Raw genomic sequence first — 24,896 nt, 5'->3', positions numbered from 1 at the left:
GAGTTTCATGGACTTCAGTGCTCAGGCTGGCTTTGAACTGTGATCCTCAGATCTCAGCCTCCTGAGTAGCTAGGATTATAGGCAAGAGCCGCAGAATCTGCTTGTGGCTCCATTTTGACTTCACTTGGGATATATACCTTATTCCTTTAGGAATCCATCTTGATTCTACAAGATTTTTTTCCAGTGGGAGGGCAAGAGGGAAGGAAGGAAGGAAGGAAGAAAGAAAGGAAGAAAGGGAGAAACGAAGGAAGGAAGAAAGGAAGTAAGGAAGGGAGGGAAGGAAGGAAATCTAATATGTGGAAATATTTACAGAATGTCTGAGACAGGTGACTGCTGGTTTTGATTGTGATGAGTCTAAGCAATCACATGACTTTATGAATATATTACTCTCTCTAACAAGAATTTACAGGTTATTAAATCAGTTTGAGGAGTCCACAAATCCACCGAGTGAAAAACAGAGGAGCTAAGGAAATAACATGAACCGGACCACCTTGTCCATAACTCTTGTGATCTAGCTTGAGAGAATTGTTCCTCTTTGCTGTGGCATGGTACATGTTGATATGTGTCATGCAGATTTACAAAAACTCAGAAGAGAATTTTCATGGCTAGAAGTGACCTCAGTGATTACAGGCTCCCCCTTTTTCTGCAATCAACCACACAGATAGACCAACTCTCATTCTCTCCCCAAAGCAGATTTGAACACTTAACAGTTGTGAAAGGATAAATGATGTAAAAGAATTGCATCAGCCAGGAGTTTGGCCTAGTGGTTAAAGTGCTTGCCTAGCATGCATGAAGACCCAGGTTCGATTCCCGGTACCACATACATAGAAAAAAAAGCTGAAAGTGGTGCTGAGGCTCAAGTGGTAGAGCTCTAGCCTTGAGAAAGTCCAAGGACAGTGCTCAGGCCCTGAGCTCAAGCCCAGGACTGGCAAAAAAAAAAAAAAAAAAAGAATTGCATCAGCCGGGCATGGGGCCTCATGCCTGTAATTCTAGCTACTCAGGAGGCTGAGATCTGAGGACTGAAGTTCAAAACCAGCCTGGGCACTAAAGAACCTGAGACTCTTATCTCCAATTAACCACCAGAAAACCAGGCTCAGGAATGAAGGAAGCAAAGATAAGAAAATACAGTAAATGGAATGGATGCTATGGCTCTAGGGAAGTAGCCTTGAAGTAGCTGAAGAGCTAAGGGACAGCTCCCAGGACAGAGTCCAAACCCCACAACCAACCAAAAAAAAATGAATTACATCATTCTTGGACCAGGAGGGTAGTCTAGTGGTACAGTGCACGCACAAAGCCTTGGGTTCAATTCCTGGGCACCACATACACACAGAAAATCCAGAAGTGGTGCTATGGCTCAAGTGGTAGAGTGCTACCCTTGAGCTGAAGAGCTTAGGGGCAGTACCCAGAGTTCAAACCCCAGAACTGGTAAATAAAAATAAACAATTAAAAGTTTTTTTTTAAATTATTATATCATTTTTATCTCTGCCTCTTCTTTTAACACACAAAATTCCATTGTTGAAAGACATTGTAGAAATATTCTCTACCTTTCTAAAAATGTTTGTTTTTCACTTTGGAGACCTTCACTGTTATGGGTGTCTCTTATGAGCCCAATCTTCCTTGTCCCCTGAGCTCATAGTGGAAACTTCATCCACCATTTACCAAGGAAATACCAGAGATATTAGCCTGGTCTTTCTGGTTGTCTCCCCCCATTCTTTCATTCCCTTTAACAGCATGGTAAATTTGGAAGTCAAGATTGATGTTTTGGTGACAGAGGAAGCAAATGGTTATTGTTTGATTCATCTTCAACTCATGAATCGATTGAGTTGACTTTTTTTTCCTGTTAAAAGAGCTTGTAGACTTAGGTATTTAAATAGAAAATATTTGTTCCTGTAGCAAAAATCTGTTTTAACCTTTGCGAATCCCCCGTTGAATCACTAGTCATTTCTGTAATGTGTGCACCATGTAAGAAAATTCATTCCGTTCATTGGCATGCCTGACAGAAAGCACCCTGAGGCATACTTTAAATGCCAGTACACCCTGCTGAATAAGACAATGAGAATTAAACAACCTTCTGGCCCTCACCCTGTTGAAAGAAGGAATTTTGTGTTCATTTTATAGCTTAAAAGTGTTAATTACAGAGCCATTTGAGCATGCTAATTTTCTTTCTTATTGCCTATATAGATTTGAGAATAAAAATAGCTTCCTCTATACAAAGTGACAAGAGTACCCTTTTAATAACTCAATATGAGGTCTATTGTTGATATTTGGATAATGCATTCCTTTGTGCTCTGGAAAAGACTGAAAACATTCTCAATGCACCTGATTCTTTTCTTTTCTGCCTTACAGAAATTTTTTGATCTGGAACGAGAGAATGCCTGCGCAACGAAAGAACAAAAGAATCACACCTTTCCTAAATTAAATCGCAACAAGTACATGGTCACAGATGGAGCAGCATACATTGGTAGGTGACAGGACTAAAATGTTCCAGCTGAGGGTTCCAGCTGACCTCTTGGGACCCAACATGGAGGAAGGCGTGGCTCAGGAGCCATGACTGGTGATAGAGACCCTGATGGTCAGGAAACCGGAGGGTCAAGGCAAAGAGCTCTGCAACCAGACATAGTCTCTTTCATCTGCTAGGTCACAGGAAATGTCTTTTTACCAAGGTTCTATAGGCAAGAAGGCTCTCCAGACCAGACAATCATCACTAGAATTAACACAGTGTCTATTTTCCTGACCAAAGAAACCACAAAACAGCCTGTCATAGGTGCCAGAGAGACAAATATGGGCTCATTTCAGAGCAGAACTTACATTATCTGGATAGCAAATCCCTCCTGCCATTTTCTAAATTCCTATCATTGGACAGCTTGCTTGACCTCCCAAATCTCTGTTTTCTGCAAAATTTTCTACTTCATTAAGCTAAGTTTAAATGAGACAATAAACACAAAGCAGCCAGCATGAAGATAATGCACTATTATTGGCTGTTATTGCTATGGTTGTTATATAGATACAGAAATCATCCTATTGGCAGAATTATTTCCTAACATATTAAGTCCATTGTAATTTCCCATGGTGTTTACTAGTCCACAGTCATCCTTCACTGGTTTCACCATGTTATCAGATAGATAGATACATAGATACTAAGAGACTGAGAGACAAAAAGATTGAGAAACACATCATATTTTAGGTCAGGTTGTATCTTTCCGATCTTGGCTTATTTCACTCAATACAATGGATTCCCTTCCATTTCCCTGTAAATGACATAATTTCTTTTTTCTTTATGGCCAAATAATATTGTGTGTGTGTGTGTGTGTGTGTGTGTGTGTGTGTGTGTGTGTGTGTGTGTGTGTAAGAGAGAGAGAACAAGAGAGAGAGAGTGCGCGCGTGAGAGAGGTATGAATGCTATTTTTTTTAACCACACATCATTTGTAAGGAATCTGAACTCTCTCCAGACCTTAGCTATTGCACATATTGAAATCAGCTGCCTTTTCATCAATTGAGGAAAACAAATCCAAAAGTAATTAATAAAAGCAAAGCATGGAGTGATGGCTCATGCCTATAATCCTAGCTACTCAGGAGGCTAAGATCTAAGAATCATGGTTCAAAGCCAGCCCAGGCACTAAAAAGTCTGAGACTCTTATCTCCAATTAATCACCAGAAAAACTCAAAGTGGCACTGTGGTTCAAGGGGTAAGGTGGTAGCTTTGAGCTAAAGAGTTCAGGGACAATGCCCAGGCCCAGAGTTCAAGTCCCATGACCAACAAAAAAAGAAAGAAAGAAAGAAAGAAAGAAAGAAAGAAAGAAAGAAAGAAAGAAAGAAAGAAAGAAAGGAAGGAAGGAAGGAAGGAAGGAAGGAAGGAAGGAAGGAAGGAAGGAAGGAAGGAAGGAAGGAAGGAAAGCAAGCACAGGAAGGAATGTTTGGCTCAATTATCCAAAAACCCATAAATGTATCAAACTTTAAATGTATTTAAAGATGCAAATATGAGGAATGGAACAAAAGGACCCACCCTAGAGGTCTAAGAATTAAATGAGAATATATATGAATAGCACCCATAACTGTGTGCTCTCATTCACCTAAATCCTTTACTAAGACTCTTGATTCCTCATCCTCTTTTCCCCTGGATAGGGCACTTTTAATTATTTGATTTTACATACATTTTAGTAAGGCATGCATTTCCTAGAATGAATTACAGAATGCAAATACTCAAAGAACATGAACAGAGAAAATTCACTAGTAATTTAAGTAATTTTCAGCATGATCTGAAATCTGTTAACTCATCAGTTCGATACTTGGTTAGAATATGAAATTAAGAAAAATCTACAAGAGGACCTTGCATGCAATTTCAGTTCCTTTAAGTTTTCATAAGACTTACAGAAGAATCTGCAAACAGTGTCAACGTTCTAAGTTTGAATCCTCTAAAGTTTATTTGATTCAAATTCTGAAAACCTATCTGGAAGGGGCTGGAAGTATTGGAGGGCTGATGTGGGGTGGGGGATGGGTAGAAGGTTACTAGAAGGTACTCAAAAGATACTCAAAGGCTCATCCACCTGCCCAAATGTGTGATTCTATACTTAACCATTATATTCCTTGGGGCAGCAACATAATTCTGGCTATTGTAATTTCTGGGCCTCTGTGTGTGTGTGTGTGTGTGTGTGTGTGTGTGTGTGTGTGTGTGTGTGTGTGTGTGTGTGTGTGTGTGTGTGTGGCCGGGAGTTTGGCCTAGCAGTAGAGTACACAAAGACCCAGGTTTGATTCCTCAGTACCACATACATGGAGCTGGTGCTGTGGCTTAAATGGCAGACAGCTAGCCTTGAGGAAAAAGCCCAAGAACAGTGCTCAGGCCCTGAGTTCAAGCTCCAGGACTGGTAAAAAAAAAAAAAGATTTTTAAAGGAATAAGTGCAACGTCATTTCAGTTTATTAAAAAGAATTACTTGTAGTCAGCTTGAAGGTCAGCCAGAGCATCAAGGAGTAAGAAACCTTAACAGACTTGGCTTTTAATCGAAGAAATAAAAACTAGTCTGATCACACCTGGGTGCTGAGCATTAATAAGCTAATTCATTTCAGTCTTGATTTGGCTTTTAAATATTTTCATTGATAATAATTTTGAAGTTATAATTAAATATTGAAATATTTTGAGGTTATAGTTAAATAGTCCATTGAATCTAAAGATCTGTGTGAGCCATTGATTAGCTGTAAAACATCAGGAAAATTTATTTACCTCTTTGGGCCTGTCACTTCTCACCTGAAAAGTGGAGATAAATTCTAACAATACTATGAAACGATGTATGGAAATGCATGCATACAAGATATGAGAAAGCACTTTATAATAATCCAAATAAATAATAACTCCTCTGTCCACAGACTCCCTAGCATGTGCCCTCAACCCCTTAATGTTCCAAGACTTTAACCACCTCTGTATTCACAAGATATCATCTTCTTTTGGGGTCTGGCTCTCTCTTGTCCTATTTAAGTTATGTTGTGTCTCTCTTTATTTCCTAATATATCTACCCAAGGTTAGCTATGCTTCTCTCAGGGCCAGAGGCATTGCACTGTGCTAGAGTGCTTGCCTAGCATGCACTAAGCCCTGGGTTTTATTCCTTGGTACCACATACACAGTAAAAGAAGTGGAGCTGTGGCTCAAGTAATATAGAGCTCCAGCCTTGAGAAAGCCCAGGGACAGTGACCAGGCTCTGAGTTCAAGCCCTAGGACTGGCAAAAGAAAAACAAATGTTCCCAAGAAATGCTTCTGTCCTATGCTCATGATATCATGGACATAATTCTCTTTGTATTAATGTACATTCACTGTACTATAAGTATCATTTTTCTCCTTGAGGTCATTGAAGGCAGGTCACTTTCAACTTTATATTCTCAGCTCCTAACATAGGACCTAGTAGACTGGATGCTCAGTAAATATGCATTGATGAAGGACAAAAAATGATCAAAGAAATAAAGGATACTGTACCCTCCTTAAAGAAATCATCTCCTAGAATACCAAGGACAAAAGATTTATGTTGGAATTTAGGGTTTCCCAGCACTTGGTTTTGCCTTTGCCTTGAAAAGAACTATACGTAAATGACAGACATCTGTAGCCTCTTGAGGAGCAGATTATAGTTTACTACTTGGAGCCAATGAAGAAACGATCTTAGTTCTTCCACTTATATGTCCTTTGCAAATCTGATCCTGTTCCTTTTTGTTTGTCCAAGGGTGAAGCTGGTAGATTGGTTTGCTGTTTCAAATCTTTGTTCTTTTTCTTTTATAGCCCATTACCAAATTCACTCTTACTTGAGTGATGGGCAGAACAACACCCAATTCAAACAAGAAGTGACTAAATGATAACTATTCAGTGATCACTGATGGAGAATTTCATGGGAAATCTCCTAATTAGTCAACAAATCAAAGAGAGAAAATGGCTGTACCAAAGCCAAGATCAGAAGCTTGGAAAACAGACCCTTGCCTCAACCCTTAGAAGGATCTGATCTTTCAGACACTTTGATTTTGTTCCTGAGCTGTGATAAAATAAATGTCTTTAGTTTGTTTCTTTGGGTTGGTAGTGGATTGTGAAGTCGGAGTCTGATACTTATTAGACAGTAGTTTTACCACTTGCATCATGTCTCTAATCTTTAAATTTCTGTTAAGTAACCCAGCGTATAGCACTCTATGAAAGTCCTCCAATAGGTAGACACCTAACCTGAGGTAAGAAAACTTGAGAGACTAATCTTTCCTCAGTATCCTTCATTCCTGGGCAGTGTACTCTGATCACAGCCTGCTCAGTGAGCATTTGTGTACTCTACCGGGAGCTGACACTTCCCTGGCTTCAGCTCTTGTTTTATGTTTTGTACACAGGGATTCAATGTTGTCCCTTTGAGAAGGTAGTAATTGTTCACAGATTTTTTTAATGTACTTCTATATATTTTAAGTGTTACTGTATTTGTGTCTTATGTATGCCAATAAGAAAGAAAATTTAACTAAAATGAGCCACAGATCCCTTGTTTTGAGTTTCCACTTGAGCAAAGCTGAAGAAAATGCCAAAATAATATGCAAATATTAATATGCCATATGTGCGGCTTGGGGGATATTTTTTGAGCTCTCGTGATAATTCAGTCTCTCTGTCATCATTCCTGTTTATTTTCTAGCTCTTAAAATAGAATTTGCTCTGTATTTCATTATCTTGGAGACATTCCCAGTGGATCGCACTTCTTCACCATGATTCCTTTATTTTGTTTGCAGGAAACTTTGATTGGGTTGGAAATGACTTTACCCAGAATGCTGGCACGGGGCTTGTGATCAACCAGGCCGATGTGAGGAATAACAGAAGCATCATTAAGCAACTTAAAGATGTGTTTGAAAGGGACTGGTACTCACCCTATGCCAAAACCTTACAACCAACCAAACAGCTGAACTGCTCCAGCATGTTCAAACTCAATCTCCCCTCCCACAAAGCTGCAGCTTACAATGTGAGTGGGATACAGCCCTGAGTGTGTGCCGTTAATGGACAGACGAAAGAGCAGCTCCATGGTTTGTATTTAGCATAAAGGGCTGTGGGAGAGAAAATATTTAACGCCTCTCTTTTTTTAGGGGGAAACAAAGCACACTTATTAAAAATGAATGACATGTAATATCTAGCTACCAATATCTTGGCACCATGTATACTAAATTGAAGACTTTTGTATTTGTTACTTCAGACAGAGAATGTCAATCTGGCTTAGAAGTTCATTTTTATGTTTGCATACAAATTTTAAGACTTTGATTCCTGTTCTTTTCTGGTTTGAGAACTTTTTCTGCTGACCCACCAGGTTAGTTTCTTTGGAAGCTTAGCATGAGATGAGCTCTTTTCTTTAATACCTTTCTGAGAACTGCTGATGTTGGAAAAGATGAGGATTTTTGCCTCAGAGAAGAGACTGATAAAACCAAGTGCTTAACTTTGTAAATCATCTCCAAGATCTGTCTACTCATCTAAGCATGAAGCTTATATTTCATGGCAGCCTTGAATACTCCTGAGAAATGCCTTTTTAGTTTCCTTGTTCATTGTCTTCTACTACCAATAGTTTTATTGGGTACCATTTTCTCTCCTCACGAAATGTTCTTAGAGTATCCCTATAGTCACCTTAACATTAGTTCTAAGTATGATAACATCTTTTGAAAATATAGGCATTTCTCAGAATGAATACAAAATGGAAATAGGAGTCTTTAATTTTCACCTTCCAACTGAATTATTTTCCCCTAATCGAATCGGTTATTTTAAAACCACTGCCCGCAATGTGTATCCTTTCTCTCAAACTCAGAAAAAGAAAATGAAGTGGCCACCTGCTAATATCCAGCAAGCCTACATTTTAAGAACAAAGTCGTTTTTCCCATTTTTGTTTCGTTAATGGTATTTATTATAAAGGAAAGGTTTCTATGCATCTGTGAATTTTAATTTCTTTAGAATCATTATGCTCTTAAAAGTATGCCAGCAAATGTTTATAGAGCTATTTAATATACCTTCTGCTATTTAATATACCAAATGCTTTTCAGAGAAATGCAATTTAAATACTGTGCTTAACATATTTTACTAAGAAACAGAAATATTGGATTATTGTTCTATAATGTCACTGTGTGTTGTTGTTTTATATCTATATAATATATAGTCCTGTATTCATAGAGACTGTTGCTACACAAGAGAGGGGTGCGGCTGCTTCAGAGCTCAAAGGATGTGAGCAGGATACCTATACTCAGCGTGGTACCTGACTCCATGGCTCAGAACATAGTCTTTCACTCCTTGGCCTCGGGTTTCTATTGCTAATGTAGAGACAGTAATACTCACCTACCTCGTAAGGACGTTGGCATAGGTAGGAGATATTTATAATGTGTTTTGAAATCAAAAGAACCTATATAAATGCTAAGCATTATACTGTATAATCTTTTTCTTGAAATAATCTTTGTAGTATCCTGATAGAATTAACATCAGGTTTTCTCCCAAGAACCCAGAAAGAAAAACAAACCCACAGCTTCCATTGACAAACATGGATGATAAGAATAGAAGAAATCTGGTGAAAGTCTGGATTGTGGACATTTGAATAGAACATTCTGTTGGGGCTGCATGTCATAAATAATGTCAATGCAAAACTAGGCATTGTGATAGTTTTTGAGCTCCAACATACACATGTTTGCAGAGACCAGCCAGAAACTTCATTCATTAATATTTCTAGATTTTGAGTATGCCAAAACACAAGTGATGGTAAAACCTGAGTTTGGCCTAGTGGTTAAAGTGCTTGCCTAGCATGCATGAAGACCCGGGTTCGATTCCTCGGTACCACATACATAGAAAAAAAAAGCCAGAAGTGGTGCTGAGGCTCAAGTGGTAGAGCTCTAGCCTTGAGAAAGTCCAAGGACAGTGCTCAGGCCCTGAGCTAAGGCCCAGGACTGGGGAAAAAAAAAAAACCTATGACCCTTCCTGAATGGGTTCACATAATGTCAAATGGACGTTGTTGGTCATTTAATGATCTCCTCGTTTTCTTTCTGGTTATTTTGAAGTACTGCTTCCCTGGACATTTTAACCAATCCATCCAATGAGTTCGAAGAGGGCTGTGTTTTTAAGGGCAATTTTCTCTCCATGGTTTATTGACTAATTAGGAGATTTCTCATGAAATTCTCTAACAGTGATGGCTAAATAGTTATCATATGTTCACTTCTTGTTTGAATTGGGTGTTATCCTGCCCATAACCCAAGTAAAAGTGAATTTGGCAATGTTTTATAAAAGAAAAAGAACAAAGAGTAAAAACAGAGTAAACAAATCTACCAGCTTCACACTTGGACAAATAAAAGGAACCAGGATTAGATTTGCAAAGGACATGTAAATGGAAGAACTAAGATTGTTTCTTCATTGGCTCCTAAACTGCCATCTAGGTTATCAATCCACAGTTATAGGTTGGACTTTGGAAATTGAGCCCCTGTTTTGTATCGTCTTCTATGAAGTAACCACGACTATCATTTTTGTATGTGGGGGGCGTGGTCACAGGGCTTGAACTCTGGGCCTTGGCGCTGTCCCGGAGCTCTTCAGCTCAAGGCTACTATCCTACTCCTGGAGCCACAGCCCCACTTCCCATTTCTTAATGAATGATTAACCGGAAATGTGTGTCTCACGTTCTTTAGTAGCCAGGCTGGCTTTGAATTGTGATCCTCAAATCTCAGCCTCCTGAGTAGCTAAGGATTACAGGCATGAGCCACCACACCCTGCCATACCATTTCTTTCTACATTCCATCAACATGACAACACTGGCAAAGTTTCTTAGGTTGTCTGCCATGTGCCAGCAACTGTAGATCCTTCCTCAATCCAGCCACAGGCATAATCACAGGGTAGTCAGGATGATAATGAGGCCAGGAAAATGGTCTCTGTATCTACTGCACTAAGTGGCTTAATGTTCCAAAGAGAGCTTCATTCTTCAGAACTTTCTTTTTCATTTTGATGCTTTATTATCCCTCTACACATGGCTTTCCTCTCTTTAGACTTTGTGTCTCTGCTAGTTTACTTCCATTCCTCCCACTTCCAAAAATCCTAGGAACTATTTCTCAAGAGAAAAGAATAAAAGAAAAAAAAAACACTTGAACTTGAGACAATTTATAGCTTCATTCCACATCCCCCACCCCCAGCCAGAAATGATAAGGAAAAGGATAGCTTCTACTCTTCAAGATTTATTCTCCAAAGAGAGGGACAAGAAAATCAAACCAAACACAATTTGGGACTACATTTTGATTTCTCTGCACTAACACTAATCTAGTGCCTTATTTCTGCTAAGCCTTGATTTTGAATAGTGACTCACTTTTTCAGAATGTTTCTTCTTCTGGAGTCCACAGGCCTTCAAGGGGCCCATGAGTTACTTAAAAACCCAAACATAAGCTACCACAGCTTTTGTGCAGCCTCCTCTGGCTCCAAACCACATTACTTTTATCAATCCAATATCAAATCATTCACATTCATTATCACGGTCCATGCTATTGAATGAATTCTATTCCACGGTCGTGGCTATTCTTACATTAAAAACCTGAATCGGGGGCCGTGAGTTTGGCCTAGTGGTAGAGTGCTTGCCTAGCATGCATGAAGACCCGGGTTCAATTCCTTGGTACCACATACTTAGAAAAAGCCAGAAGTGGTGCTGAGGCTCAAGTGGTAGAGCTCTAGCCTTGAGAAAAATCCAAGGACAGTGCTCAGGCCCTGAGCTTAAAGCCCAGGACTGGCAAAAAAAAAAAAAAAAAAAAAAAAACAGTTCATCAACCACATGAGAAATTCTGAGATTTTTTTTTCTGCCATTCTGGGCTTGAAACCAGGGCTAGAGCTCTACCATTTGAGCCACAGCAACACTTCTGGCTTTTTTTCTATGTATGTGGTACCAAGGAATTGAACCCAGGTCTTCATGCATGCTAGGAAGGCACTCTACCATTAGGCCAAATTCCCAGCCCTGAGATTCTGAGATTTTTCTCTATGCTGTCTATAAACATCATGCTATTTTTATATGTGAGCACGCAGGTCCTGAGGCTTGAACTCAGGGCCTAAGCACTGTCCCTGAGAATTTATGCTCAAACCTAGTACTCTATTACTTGAGCCACAGCGCCACTTTTGGCTTTTTTTATGATTAATTGGAGATGACAATCTTATGGACTTTGAATCACAATTCTCAAATTCCAGACTCCTAAGTAGCTAGGATTACAGGTATGAGCTACTAGTGCCTGGCTTAGCACCATATTTTGATACCTAAAAATCACAGAATTGAGTCTCACTAAAGATATCTCACTGTTCAGAAGTACTCTTGTCTTTTTTATAAAAAAAAGTATTGTTATTATTATAAGAGTGATGTACCAAGGGGCTACAATTACATAAGTCAGATGAGAACTATGTCTTCCCTTATTCTCTCTCCCAGTATTTTTCTCCTCCCATTCCCACCCATAAATTGTATAGTTCATTTTCAACAAAACGTCCAGTGAGTACCACTACTGTATTTTGTTCACCTTTTGTTGACCACTTGTGAGCCTTCCCTTACCCTTCTAAAGAAAGATAAACAGGGGCCAGGGATGTGACCTAGTGATATAATGCTTGCCTAGCATGCAGGAAGCCCTAGATTTAATTGCATGGTAACACATACACAGAAAAGGCCAGAAGTGGTACTGTGGCTCAAGTGGTAGAGCACTAGCCTTGAGAAAGCCCAAGCCTCAGGACTGGCAAAAAGGAAAATATACAACACTGTTCATGTGAATAGAGCTTTTTTTTGAAAACCATTTTTGCTTCCTTTTATTAAAAATGGAAGTCACTTCTTTAAGAAGTGCAAGATATAAAAAGCAGCATCTACAAACATGTAATACAAGGGCCCAAACTTCAGAAATGTTACAGTATTGAAAGAACATTTTGAAAGTCCCATGTGGGCAAGTATCATTGATTTGTGTTCCCAGCAATAAATCTATGAGTCGGGGCCAGGATTTTGGCCTAGTGGTAGAGTGCTTGCCTAGCATGTAAGAAGATTCCTTGGTACCACATACACAGAAAAAAGCCGGAAGTGGTGCTGAGACTCAAGTGATAGAGCTTTATTTAGCCTTAAGAAAGTCCAAGGACAGTACTCAGGCCCTGAGCTCAAGCCCAGGACTGGCAAAAAAATAAAAATAAAAATAAAGCTATGTGTTGTTATTCACATATCATGAGTGGAATTTCCTGATGTCATGAGAGATGATTCCATACCCATAATTCCTGAGCAGCAAACTACAGTTTCTGCCCTGAGAGCTTTCCACCCTGGCCACTGCTGACCACCGCAGTGTTCAGTATCTGACTCCTGATAGCTCAAGTATGGACCACGGTGTGGAGCTGAACAAAAGGCAGTGCACCAAGAAGTGTGTAGCCCAGCCTGTCGGTCTTAACATGAGAGATGGAAAATAAGTGAGTTGTGAAAAGAGCTGCTACAATCAGCAGAGTCACTATATGATACCACCTCAGAACAGAAATGGCAGTGGCTTCTCTCATAAAGACATTTAGAGTCCTAGCTAATTCATTGGATCTGCTCTTAAATTCCTGGGGAGATGACTGATTTCTGAATAATGAGTGTGGACTTTGTGGGTTCTGGGTTGCTTTCTTAACTTCCTTACTTTCTATGTATTGACAAATAAACTCACATTAACAGATAGCCTGACTCTTGTGCTTGTTCTTTACAATCTGGAGATGCTCAGTAACAACTTAATGCAGTAAATGCTGTCCTCATTCTTAACAACTTGGAAGGAATTGTCACACTTTAACGTAACCTGTTTGTTAGAGTCATGTCTAGACAGCAATATCTCTGCCATTAACCAAATGGATCTACTCCATGTTAAATACCCACTCTATAAAAATAAAGTATTGCTGGGCATGGTGGTGCACGCTTGTTATCCTAGCTACTCAGGAGGCTGAGATCTGAGTATCACTGTTCAAAGCCAGACCGGCACTAAACCATAAGGCTCTTATCTCCAGTTAAGCACTAGAATACTGGAAGTGATGCTGTGGCACCAAGGGGTATGGTGGTAACCTTGAGCTGAAGAGCTCAAGGGCAGCTCCCAGGCCCAGAGCCTTAGCCCCATAACCAACATAAATAAATAAATATATAAATATCTTAGCCAGGAGTGTGGTCTAGTGGTTGACTGCTATTTATATAGCATGCATGAATCCCTGGATTCGACTCAACACCACATGCACAGAAAAAGCTGAAAGCAGTGCTATGGTTTATGTAATAGAGCAGTAGCCTTGAGAAAGCTCAAGGATAGTGCTCAGACCTTGAGTTCAAGCCCCAGAACTGGAAAATAATATATAAATACATAAAATCTTAGACTCCAAGGATAAATGAGAAGAATGAGTATAGCACGTGCACACACACACACACACACACACACACACACACACACACAGAGGAGAGGAACACATAACTTTGAAGAGCAAGGAAGGAATAAAAGTCTTAAAGCCCTGACCCATTATTTTTCTGTTTGAAGTAAATGAGGAGCACACTGAGTTAAAAGCAGATGTGCTATAAATTTAGATAATGGTCTAAAATCTTATAACAAAGGCAAATGTCGCTAATAATATGTTTCATATCTAATATAAATAAGTACTTTGCAAGACTTGTAGAAGACAGAAGTAAGCCTATTCATTAGAGGTCTGGCTGCCACAGGAACATGGAGAAATCCCTGGCACATATAGCCTGGCAAGCTCCCGCTCACTTTAAGTAGAGATGAGAATCACGAGAAGAAAGGTTGAAGCTGTGCTTCATCTCATGACTGGTTTGCTGTGCTCCTTTAACGATAAAGATGGGCCATAAACGACCATTCCATTGATGGGATGAAAACAAAATCACATGTTCTATCAGTTAGCCAATTCCTTTGAAGTAATTGTGTTTAAAAAATGCATGAGACAGAATATTCATCTCTGCTGACAATCATTTATTACTAATGGTGTGAAAGCTCCTGGTAGATGTTATTAAAATATGTAATTAGAGTTTTTTTAAGTAAATAAGATTATTTTTCAGTAACCTGTATGGAGCCGAGCGCAGTGATTCACACCTGTAATCCTAGCTACTCAGGAGCCTGAGATCTGAGGATTGCAGTTCAAAGCCAGCCCAGGCACCACAGAATGTGAGACTCTTCAGTTAACCACTAGAAAACCGAAAGTGGTGCTGTGGCTCAAGGGGTAGGGCAGTAGCCTTGAGCTGAAGAGCCCAGGGACAGCGCCCAGGCTGAGTTCAAGCCCCATGACCGACAAAAAAAGAAATATGTAAGTAATCTGTATGGACCTGAAACAAAGAACAGACCAAGCCTTCCAAAAGAAGGAATATCTTTTTTCCTTTTTTAATTTATATTATTTAATTTTACTTATTTTATTTATATTTCTTTTATTTACATTTCATTATCTTTAAATAGTTGTACAAGTGAGTCACCATTCAACAAAGCAGTTTATGAACAGAATGCATCTTGACTGATGTTACCCTTTCCATCATTCTCCCCCAGTCCAACTCTTCTTCTCAACTTTCTTAATTTTGTCATACATGCATCGAATATTATGACTGCATTCTCCCTTCTGTCCTTTCTATTCTCTTCCCCTTGACCCTTCCTCCTACTTTTCAAATATTCATTTTGTTGAACTGTGAGTTAGTCTTTCCAAGTAATTACACTGCTTGAATTCTCCCCTGAAAATACCATATTTCAGTTAATACGTTTGTGCACTCTTGCATACAACCCAAAGTAAGAAGACATTTCAGTGGTTGATTGCATCATGGCTCCTGAGTGTTCTGGGCTGCCAGTCCTCGTGGGCTTCCTGTGGATTTCACTCATGGTTGACAGACCCTTATAATCACATCAGCCAGTCACTTCCAAGAAATCAAACTATGTGTTAATGTGGGGGCATTAGTTCTATTTCTATCAGCAATCCAAAAATGTCAGCATCCTAAAACCACCAAAAATTTTTGTTTCTCATACTTCACCATGGCCCACAGGGGTATCAAGCTCATTATCACCACTCAGGGACCCAAGTTCCAAAGCAAATGATGCTTGACTTGTCAGCATGCCCCAGGGAAAGTGCAGTGCTACAGGGTCTTTCTTCAGCAAACCAGTGCTCTGACCAGGAAGTGACTATGGCTTTCAATCACAGTACCATGAATTAGTACTCTCTCAGCTTAACACTAAAAATTTTTGCCCTATTGATGTTTCCGGGAATATTTAAGAGATAGTTTTAGTGACAAACATCACTGAGTATAAATATACAAACTTGTCTCATTTAGAGAAAGGACAAAGTTGTGAGAACAAGAAAGGATGTTTAACAATAATTAAAATATAATTTTGATCTAGGCACCAGTGGCTTATGCCTGAACTACTAGTTACTTCAAAGACTGAGTGTCAAAGGAAAACATATTCTGAGATCGGAGCTGGTGGCTCACACCTGTACTCCTAACTCCTCAGGAGACTGAGATCTGAGGATGGCAGTTTAGATCCAGCCTAGGCAGGAAAGTCCATAAGACACTGACCTTATGTAAACTACTCAGAAGAAGCCAGAAGTGGAACTGTGGCTCAAGTGGTAGAGCACTAGCCTTGAGCACAGAGATACAAAGACAGAGCCTTGAGTTCAAGTCCCAGGATTGGAATAAAATGAAGAAGAAGGGGGCCAGGAGTTTGGCCCAGTGGTAGAGTGCTTGACTAGCATACACAAAGACCTAGATTCAATTCCTCAGTACTACATACACAGAAAAACAAGCTGGAAGTGGTGCTGAGGCTCAATGGAAGACCATTAGCCTTGAGGAAGCCCAAGGACACTGCTCAGGCCCTGAGTTCAAGCCCCAGGACTGATAAAAATAGATAGATGGATATATGGATGGATAGATAGATAGATAGATAGATAGATAGATAGATAGATAGATATAGGAAGGAGGAGGAGGAAGAGGAGGAGAATATTTTGTGTTTGTCTCATTCTCCTTTTCATTCACCTCCTTGTATTACCCACCTTACAATCCCTTCTTACCTTCTAGTATTTATTTTGGTAAACTGCTACTTGGTCAAAAATTTCATCCTGTGGAGTATTCCTGTATATACTGTACTTTAGTTCACTAAATCATATATATGAGCATGTGCTTGTGTACATGGAGGGGGTCTAAGATCTATATCTGATATAATCACATGTCTCTTATTTTCTGATCCTCAATTATTTCATTCAGTATAATTTTTAGATCCATACATTTCACTTCAAATGACATAATCAGTCTTCCTGAATACTGTGTGAATGACATATATGTGTGGGTATCACACTTTTTGATCCATTAATCCTAACTTACCTACTATGAATTTTGCCAAAATAAAAATGGCTCACAGGTGCCTTTATCCTAACATGACATGCAGTCTGGATAAATGCCCAAGAGTGATATCATTGGATCATACTTTGCCTTGAAAATAAAAGCGGGGGGTGGGGGGGGAGGAGTCTGGCCTAGTGGTAGAGTGCTTGCCTCGCAAGCACGAATACCTCGGTACCACATACATAGAAGAAGAAAAAACAAAAGCCAAAAGTGGTGCTGTTGCTCAAGTGGTAGAGCTCTAGCCTTGAGAAAACCTAAAGATAATGCTCAGGCCCTGGGCCCAAGCCCAGGACTGACAAAAAAAAATCCATAGTGAGCAGAGTGTTGGTGGCCCACACCTATAATCCTAGCTACTCAGGAAGCCGAGATCTGAGTATCACAGTTCAAAGTTAGTCCAGGAGGAGGAGGAGGAGGGGCTGGGGAAGAATGTGTCTTGGTAGAGTCTTAGCAAGCAGTCAGTTTCAATGAGTAGCAGATATGGCTAAATCTTCCCTAATGATGCATAAAATATGAGCTAGACTGGGAAACTGCCTTAATCTATTTGGACAGCTATAGCAGAAGGCTGGAAAATACAAGGACAAGACCCTGATGGATTTGGTGTTTAGTAAGAACTTGCTTTCTGGCTCATCAACCGATGCTATTTGGTTGCTTCCTTTCAAGGAGGAAGGGGTCAAGGTTCTTTTTGGAGCTTCCTATTACTTTCTTTCTCTTTTGAAAGTGATTTTTTTTAGATTTAATTTCCATAGCAATAGAATTACTTTGCTGTTGACACTTACTTTCAATGATATATTTTAAATATTTTTCTTGTTATTGTGAAGATGATGTACAGAAGGCTTATAGTTACATAAATCAAGTAATAAGTACATTTATTTACCAGTGTTACTCCTTTTCTTGTCCTCTCCTAGTTTTTCCTCCCTTCTCTACCCACACGTTGTTTAGTTCATTTTCAACATAGTATCTAGTGAATATCACTGCTACCTTTATTCACCCTTTGTCCCACATTTTCTGTGCCTTGCCCTCCCCCAAACAGATGAATTTACAAACAAGACGAAAGGTACAAGTAAACCAGACCCAAAGAAACATAGGTTGCATGGTTTCCTTGATTTGTGGCAACCCGACAGTACCTATAAATCTGTAAGTAATCACACTGGATAGCAAAAAAAAAATACACTGGGTATGATAAATTATACCGGACTCTAGACATGAGACCAAAAGAGGATATTCTTAGGAAAGGATCAAAAAGGCTTAATAGCTATGTGCATATGGTCGTATAAACAAAATTATCAAAATGAACTCTAAGAAATGGAAACAAGAGATTTTTTTTACTTTGTTGCTGTTTTGTTTTCTGTATCTTTTGACTTATTTGGACCATCTTTATATGAGCACTCCTACCTGTCAAAGGAATTGTCACTGCAATAGTTTGATCCTAAGGCATTGGTTCTTAGGGAAAAACCATGGGGAGATATGGAACCTTTAAAAGATAGGCCTAATAGAAGATATTTAAGTTATGAGAACTTTGCTTTTCAAAAAGGGCTTTGGGTCTAGCAAGACATAAGATAAGGGTCTTATATCTAAAATACACTTAGAGCTCAAAATTTAAATAAATAAATAACCCTCCCAAAAATAAGTTCACATTGGATGCCAGTGGCTCACACCTGTAATCATAGCTACTCAGGAGGCTGAGATCTGAGAATCAAGGTTCAAACCCAGTCTAGGCAATAGTCTATAAGACTCTTACCTCCAATTGGGAAGTTCCTCAAAAGACTAAATATAGAGTTTCCTATGACCCAGCAATCTCACTCCTGGGCATTTACCCAGATGATCACAAACCAGGTCACACTAAACCACCAGCACAGCCATGTTCATTTTGCATTGTGTACCATAGTCAATACAGAATCAACCCAGATCTTCCTTAGTGGACAAATGGATCAAGAAACTGTGGTATATATACACAATGCAATTCTATGCTTCCATCAGAAAGAATATTGCCCTATTCATAAAAAAAATAGAAAGACCTGGAAAATAATTATACTAAGTGAAGTAAGACAGACCCAAATACACATAGACTGAATGATTTCCTACAGTTGTAATGATTAGAATGTGTCTAGAAATCTACAAGTAAATTGAATGAATAATAAAATAATTATATCTGAACATTGATTAAACAGCAGTCTAAACATCACACAGTGAAAACAAAGAAGGATATTCTTAGAATGATCACAAGGTCTTATTAGCTATGAGAATATGGTCATATAAAATAATGCTTATTGAAAAAATGATACTTATTGAAAGGAATTCCAGGAAATGGAAGTGAATGGCTTTTCATTGTATTGTTTGCAGTTATTTTACTAGTTTTGTTGTTATTGTTAGTATATTCCTTTTGTCTTTGGTTTATTCCTTCTGTCATTTTTTTTTTTTGCCAGTCCTGGGCTTGAGCTCAGGGCCTGAGCACTGTCCTTGGACTTTCTCAAGTCTAGAGCTCTACCACTTGAGCCTCAGCACCATTTCTGGCTTTTTTTCTATGTATGTGGTACTGAGGAATTAAACCCAGGTCTTCGTACATGCTAGGCAAGCACTCTACCACTGGGCCAAACTCCCAGCCATGTCATTGTTTTTTTAATTTTTTTTTTGACAGTCCTGGACTTGATCTCAGGGCCAGAGTACTGGCCGCAGTCTTTCCTTAAGGCTAGTGCTCTACCACTTGAGCCACAGCACCACTTTTAGCTTTTCTATGTATGCAGTACCTAAGAATCAAACCCCAGTCTTCCTGCATGCTAGGCAAGCACTCTACGCCTAGGCCACATTCCCAGCCCTTGTTTTTGAATTCTATACCCTTCGTCTTGAACATATTTTTTAATCTGATTCGGGGAGGGTAGGAGGAAGCATAGAAACCATGGAACAAAGGATAAACCAATTCAGCAGGTGAACCCATTAGAAATTATATTGTAAATGAACTACACAATTTGGTGGGGAATAGAAGCTGGAAAGGGAAAACTAGAAGAAAATTAGGGAGGGGTGATATTGTTCAAAAGGAAATGTACTTATTACCTGGCTTATGCAACTGTAACTCCTCTGTATATGACCTTTACAATAAAATACTTAAAACAGAAAAAAGAAAAAAAAAGGGAAGAAAGAGTGAATGAAAGAAAGAAAAAAAGCTGGGAATGGTGGCTCATGCCTTTATTCCTAGTTACTCAGGAGGCTGAGATCTGAGGATCAAGGTTCAAAGCCAGCCTAGGCACAAAAGGGCCTGTGACTCTTATCTCCAGTTAACCTCTAGAAAACAGAAAGTGAGGCTTGGCTCAAGGGTAGGGTGGTAGCCTTGAGCTGAAGAGCTCTGGGACAGCACCTAGGCATAGTTCAAGCCCCAAGACCCACAAAAAAAAAAAGAGTGGTGGAAATATAGTTGCCTTTCTCACTTTTCTGGGGTTTCTTTGTTTTCTTTTGTTTTGTTGTTGGGATAATGTATAGAGGGGTTACAATTATATTCGCCAGATAGAGGGTGCATTACTTCTCACACATTGATTCCCCTTCTCATGTTTTTATCCCTATCCTGCATCCCCTCCCAGTCATCTTGTTTTCTCCCCTTCCCCTTCCTATTTCAAATAAACAAATAAACGTATATAGAATATGCCAGGTGACAAAGTCAAATACAGTAACAATATGAGATTAACCAGAAGGGCAAAAAAAAAAAGAAGAGAAATAACATAGTACACTAAAAAAAAAACAATCACACAAGATCAAGCTCTTGCTTCCATATCCTAGAATTCATTTCATTTAGTCTCATCCTATATGACCTTATGTGTCTAGGTTTTGTTCTTTTGTAAATCTCTGCTAGGAGAGCCCAATAATCAGGTTTCTACTGATTATGACAAATGGGGGAAACCTTTGAGTCTGACTTACTTCACTTAATATGATTTTTTTTCCCCAAGTCTTTCCATTTTCTCACAAATAGGGCCATGTCATTCTTTCTGATGGCAGCATAGAATTCCATTGTGTATAAGTACCACATCTTCTTGGTTCAATCATATACTGAGGGGCATCTGGGTTGGTTCCATACCTTCGCTATGGTAAATGGTGCTGCAATGAACATCGGTGTGCTAGTGGCTTTAGCACTGGACATTTGGGTAAATGCCAAGGAGCAGAATTGCTGGATCATAGCGGAGATCTATGTTTAGTCTTTTGGAGAACCGCCACACTGCTTTCCATATTGGTTGAACAAGTTTATACTCACACCAACAGTGTAGTAGTGATCCCTCCTGGCCACATCCCTGCTAGCATCTGTTATTAGATTTCTTGATAATGGCTATTCTAATTGGAGTTAGGTATAATCTCAAAGTTGCTTTGATTTGCATTTCTTTTATGGCCAGAAATTTGGAGCATTTCTTCAGGTGTCTATAGACCATTCTTATTTCTTCTTCAGAGAAGTCTCTCTTTAAGTCTTTTGTTTGTTTGTTACAGGCTTGGGGAGTGAACTCAGGGCCTGAGCACTGTCCTTGGACTTTTCTCAAGGATAGTGCTCTACCACTTGAATCACAGCACCACTCCCAGCTTTTTTCTGTGTAAGTGGTACAGAGGAATTGAACGCGGGCCTTCATACATGCTAGGCAAGCACTCTACCAGTAGGCCAAACTCCCGGCCTCTCTTTTTTAAGTCTTTAGCCCACCTTTTAATGGGATAGTTGTTTCTTTGAAGATTTGTTTTGGAGAGATTAAAATTTTTAGCTGTAAATATATTTTAGATATTGCAAGCATTTCTCTTCCACAAAAGGCTTTTTGCCATTGGCATCTGGCATTCTTACCAGAGCCTCAAAGCAAAGGATCTGCCTAATTATGAGCCAAGCTCTCTAACATTATGAGCCAAAATAACACTTCTCTCTAGAAGTTGCTTACTTCAGGAAGTTTTTTTTTTTTTACACCAATGGAAATCTGACTAACAGTCACCGAATCACAACCTTAAATCCTCACCTCCTAACACCATCACTTAGAAGAAAGTTTACAGTGAGACATTTAAGGGGGACACAATCCATAGCAGAGGAGGAAAGCCTGTCTTACTTCTCCACTGTCACTTGCTATTTCGCTGCCTGCTGTATGAACTTGTTTCATTGACATATGAAAATTGTCAAGTGTTGGTAATGTACACATACTTTTAATATATATATATATATAATTATTGTTATTAGTGAGTACAATTTTTTTTCTTTTCTTTTCTTTTCTTTTTTTTTTTGGAACTTGAACTCTGAGCCTGGGCTCTTCAGCTCAAGGTTAGCACTCTACCACTGGAGCCACAGTACCACTTCCGATTTTCTTGTGGTCAATTTGAGATAAGAATCTCACATACTTCATTGCCTGGGCTGGCTTTGAACCCCGATCCTCAGATCTCAGCCCCATGAGTAGCTAGGACTACAGATATGAGCCACAGGCGCCCAGCTGTGAGTACAAGTTTTTATGGACTTTTCCTTTTCTTTCCCTCAGTTTCCCCCTGCCAACATAGCTCATTTTACACAGTGTATATTGAATACTATGACTGTACTTGTTCACCTTTCCTCTCTCAATTTCATATACTTTTCATATATAATAAAACTTACCATTTTTTATTGCCAGTTCTGCAACTTGAACTCAGGGCCTGGGCACTGTGCTTCTTTTTTGGTCAAGGCTACCACTATACCACAGCACCACTTCTGGCTTTTTGTTTTTTATGTGGTACTGAGGAAGCAAACCCAGTATTTCATGCATGCTGGGCAATCACTCTACCATTAAGCCACATTCCCAGCCCTCCAGGACTTAATTATCTTTTAGATAATCTGCTTGTGATTGTCTGGAAGGCTTGATAGCAGGAGGCCATATTGCTCAAGGATACAGATATTGATTCTCTATTTTGGCTTTCATAGTCATTTCAGTAATGGTTTTCAGTGGTGTTCATGGTGGAAAAGCTCAAACTGTCAACATTAAGTGCTTTGGAAGATGGAAATAAAAAAGAGCAAGGAATAGCTCTTTTCTTATGCATTTGGGCATTAATTAGCTCATAATAGCAAATTTATATTATATCCACCCCAACATGTGCCCTGTACAATGCTAATGGATAGAACAAAATGACATACTGACTGTTTTTGTGGTTTCACCTTGGCATTCTCCATCTCCAGCAACTCAAGTGATTAGCTATTCTCCTTGAAGATTTATTATCTTCACTGCTTAGTGGTGTGTAACAGCTGTTTACTTAGAGTGACTGGAAGACAAATGAGAGAAGAGAGTCTGGTTGGCAGATGTGACAAATTCCCACAAGAAAGGCCTTTCCCTATCTACCACTTATATTACCTTGGGATATGCTAGACAGGATGTCACTAGAGAAAGGCATATTTTCTATAAGTGCTCGGCAAAGACTGAGTCCCAGAAATATATTAGTATTCAATGCTGAGGAAAATAAATGTAAAAATATCACTGTAATACATTTTATATACTTTGACATATTATATCTCAATTGGTAACAACCCAAGACCCCATACATGCACACATGTATCTGTGTGCACACATTCCCCCACACACACACAGACACACATTTCTGGGGCTAATACCTGTTAGGCAAATGCTCTACCACTTGGGCTGTGATTCCAGTCCTTTTGTTTTTGCAATTTTATAGATGAAAACGAGGCACCTTTCTTATGTGGGAACTTCTTAGGATTTACTCAAGTCAATTACCCGCAAAACTATTTGAAACAAAAATTATTATCAAGTTATTTCAATTTTACTACTAAACAATCTCATATGATATCTTATTGCTATGTTCTCTTAGGCACATGCTGTATGTCAGACACTGCACACACATGATTGCTAAGCTTTACCTGCAAGAAGAACATTATCTCTGGTTTCAAGACATGGAAAGTGAGGCTCTGAGTGATTTTCCACCCTTGCCCATAGTTATTGTTTTCAGTACTGATATACAGCAGTATTTTTGTACCTCCATAGCATAGTTCCTGAGATAATTGATTTGTAGTGAGGAAAGATTTATTTTGGTTCATGGTTTTGGATATTCCAGTCTATGATTACTTGGCCCCTCACTTTGGATCTATGGCTGTATGATATGATGAGAGGATATGGCAGAGAAAAATGTTTATATGAAAGCCAGGGATCAAAAAGAACAAAAGGAGGGGCTGGGAATGTGGCATGTGGTAGACTCCTTGCCTAGCATGCCCAAAGCTCTGGGTTCAATTTCACATACACAGAAAAAGCCAGAAGTGATGCTGTGGCTCAAGTGGTATAGTGCTACCCTTGAGAAAGCTCAAGTACAATGCCCAGGCCCTGAATTCAAGCCCCACAACTGACAAAATAAACAATGTGGGGAGGCAAGAAGAGTGATGAGGCCCCACATTCTTTTTCAAAACCACACCCCAATGATCTCCCCTCTTAGATTCCACCCTGTCTCATTGGCACCAACCTGTACATCAAGGCTTTACACTGATTTAAAAGATATTCTAAATCCAAACTATTGCATCAAAATTCAAATCCAGCATTAATATCCAAGTTCACTTTTCTTCCTTGTAACTCACCATGAATCCCCTTGCTACTACAAGGACCTGGCATTGTAGGAAGAAACATCTGTCCCAAATACCACTGTAATATCCTCATCCAGGCTTCAGTAAGCTTGAACAGTTTCTACCCTCCACCTTCCAGATGTCATCTCTTGAACAGAACTGTCAGATTTTCTTTTTTTTTTTCAAATCTCAAACAGAGGCTACTGCGTTCATTATTTTTCCAAACTACAAAGTAGATTCCCAAAGAAAGACTCAAAACTCAGTTTAAATTGAGTCTTGAGGTTATACTACATTGATTTTTTTTTCATTTAATATCATCCATCTTGCCTATTCACTGCATTCACTTGCATTCATTACTGCATGATGAATACTGATACAGTATGTTATTTGGGAAAAAATGAGCAGAAACATAATTGGTTATTTGAAATTGGAGAGGGAAGGGGGGAAATCAAGATGAGCGGGGGAAGGGGGGAGGGAATGGGGACCATGTCATGAGAAAGGGTATCAATGTTTGTGAAGTAGTACACCTTCTGTCTGATGAATATAATGTAAC

At 39.2% G+C, this 24,896-nt stretch overlaps 1 protein-coding gene across 1 annotated transcript in view; it reads left to right on the top strand.

Annotated features, from left to right (window-relative positions):
• Nucleotides 1–9,393, top strand: part of Pld5 (phospholipase D family member 5) — a 241,380-nt gene extending 231,987 nt beyond the window's left edge. The window contains exons 9-10 of the mRNA XM_090340203.1: nt 2,347–2,461; nt 7,226–9,393. Of these exons, the coding sequence (XP_090196329.1) occupies nt 2,347–2,461; nt 7,226–7,473 (363 nt within the window). The 3' untranslated portion in view covers nt 7,474–9,393. The remainder of the gene's footprint in view (nt 1–2,346; nt 2,462–7,225) is intronic.
• The last annotated feature ends 15,503 nt before the right edge of the window (nt 9,394–24,896 follow it).

Source organism: Megascapheus bottae, chromosome 10 (genome assembly GCF_031878675.1).
Source record: "Megascapheus bottae isolate mThoBot1 chromosome 10, mThoBot2.hap1, whole genome shotgun sequence".
NCBI lineage: Eukaryota > Metazoa > Chordata > Mammalia > Rodentia > Geomyidae > Megascapheus > Megascapheus bottae.
This window is presented reverse-complemented; position numbering and strand designations above follow the sequence as displayed.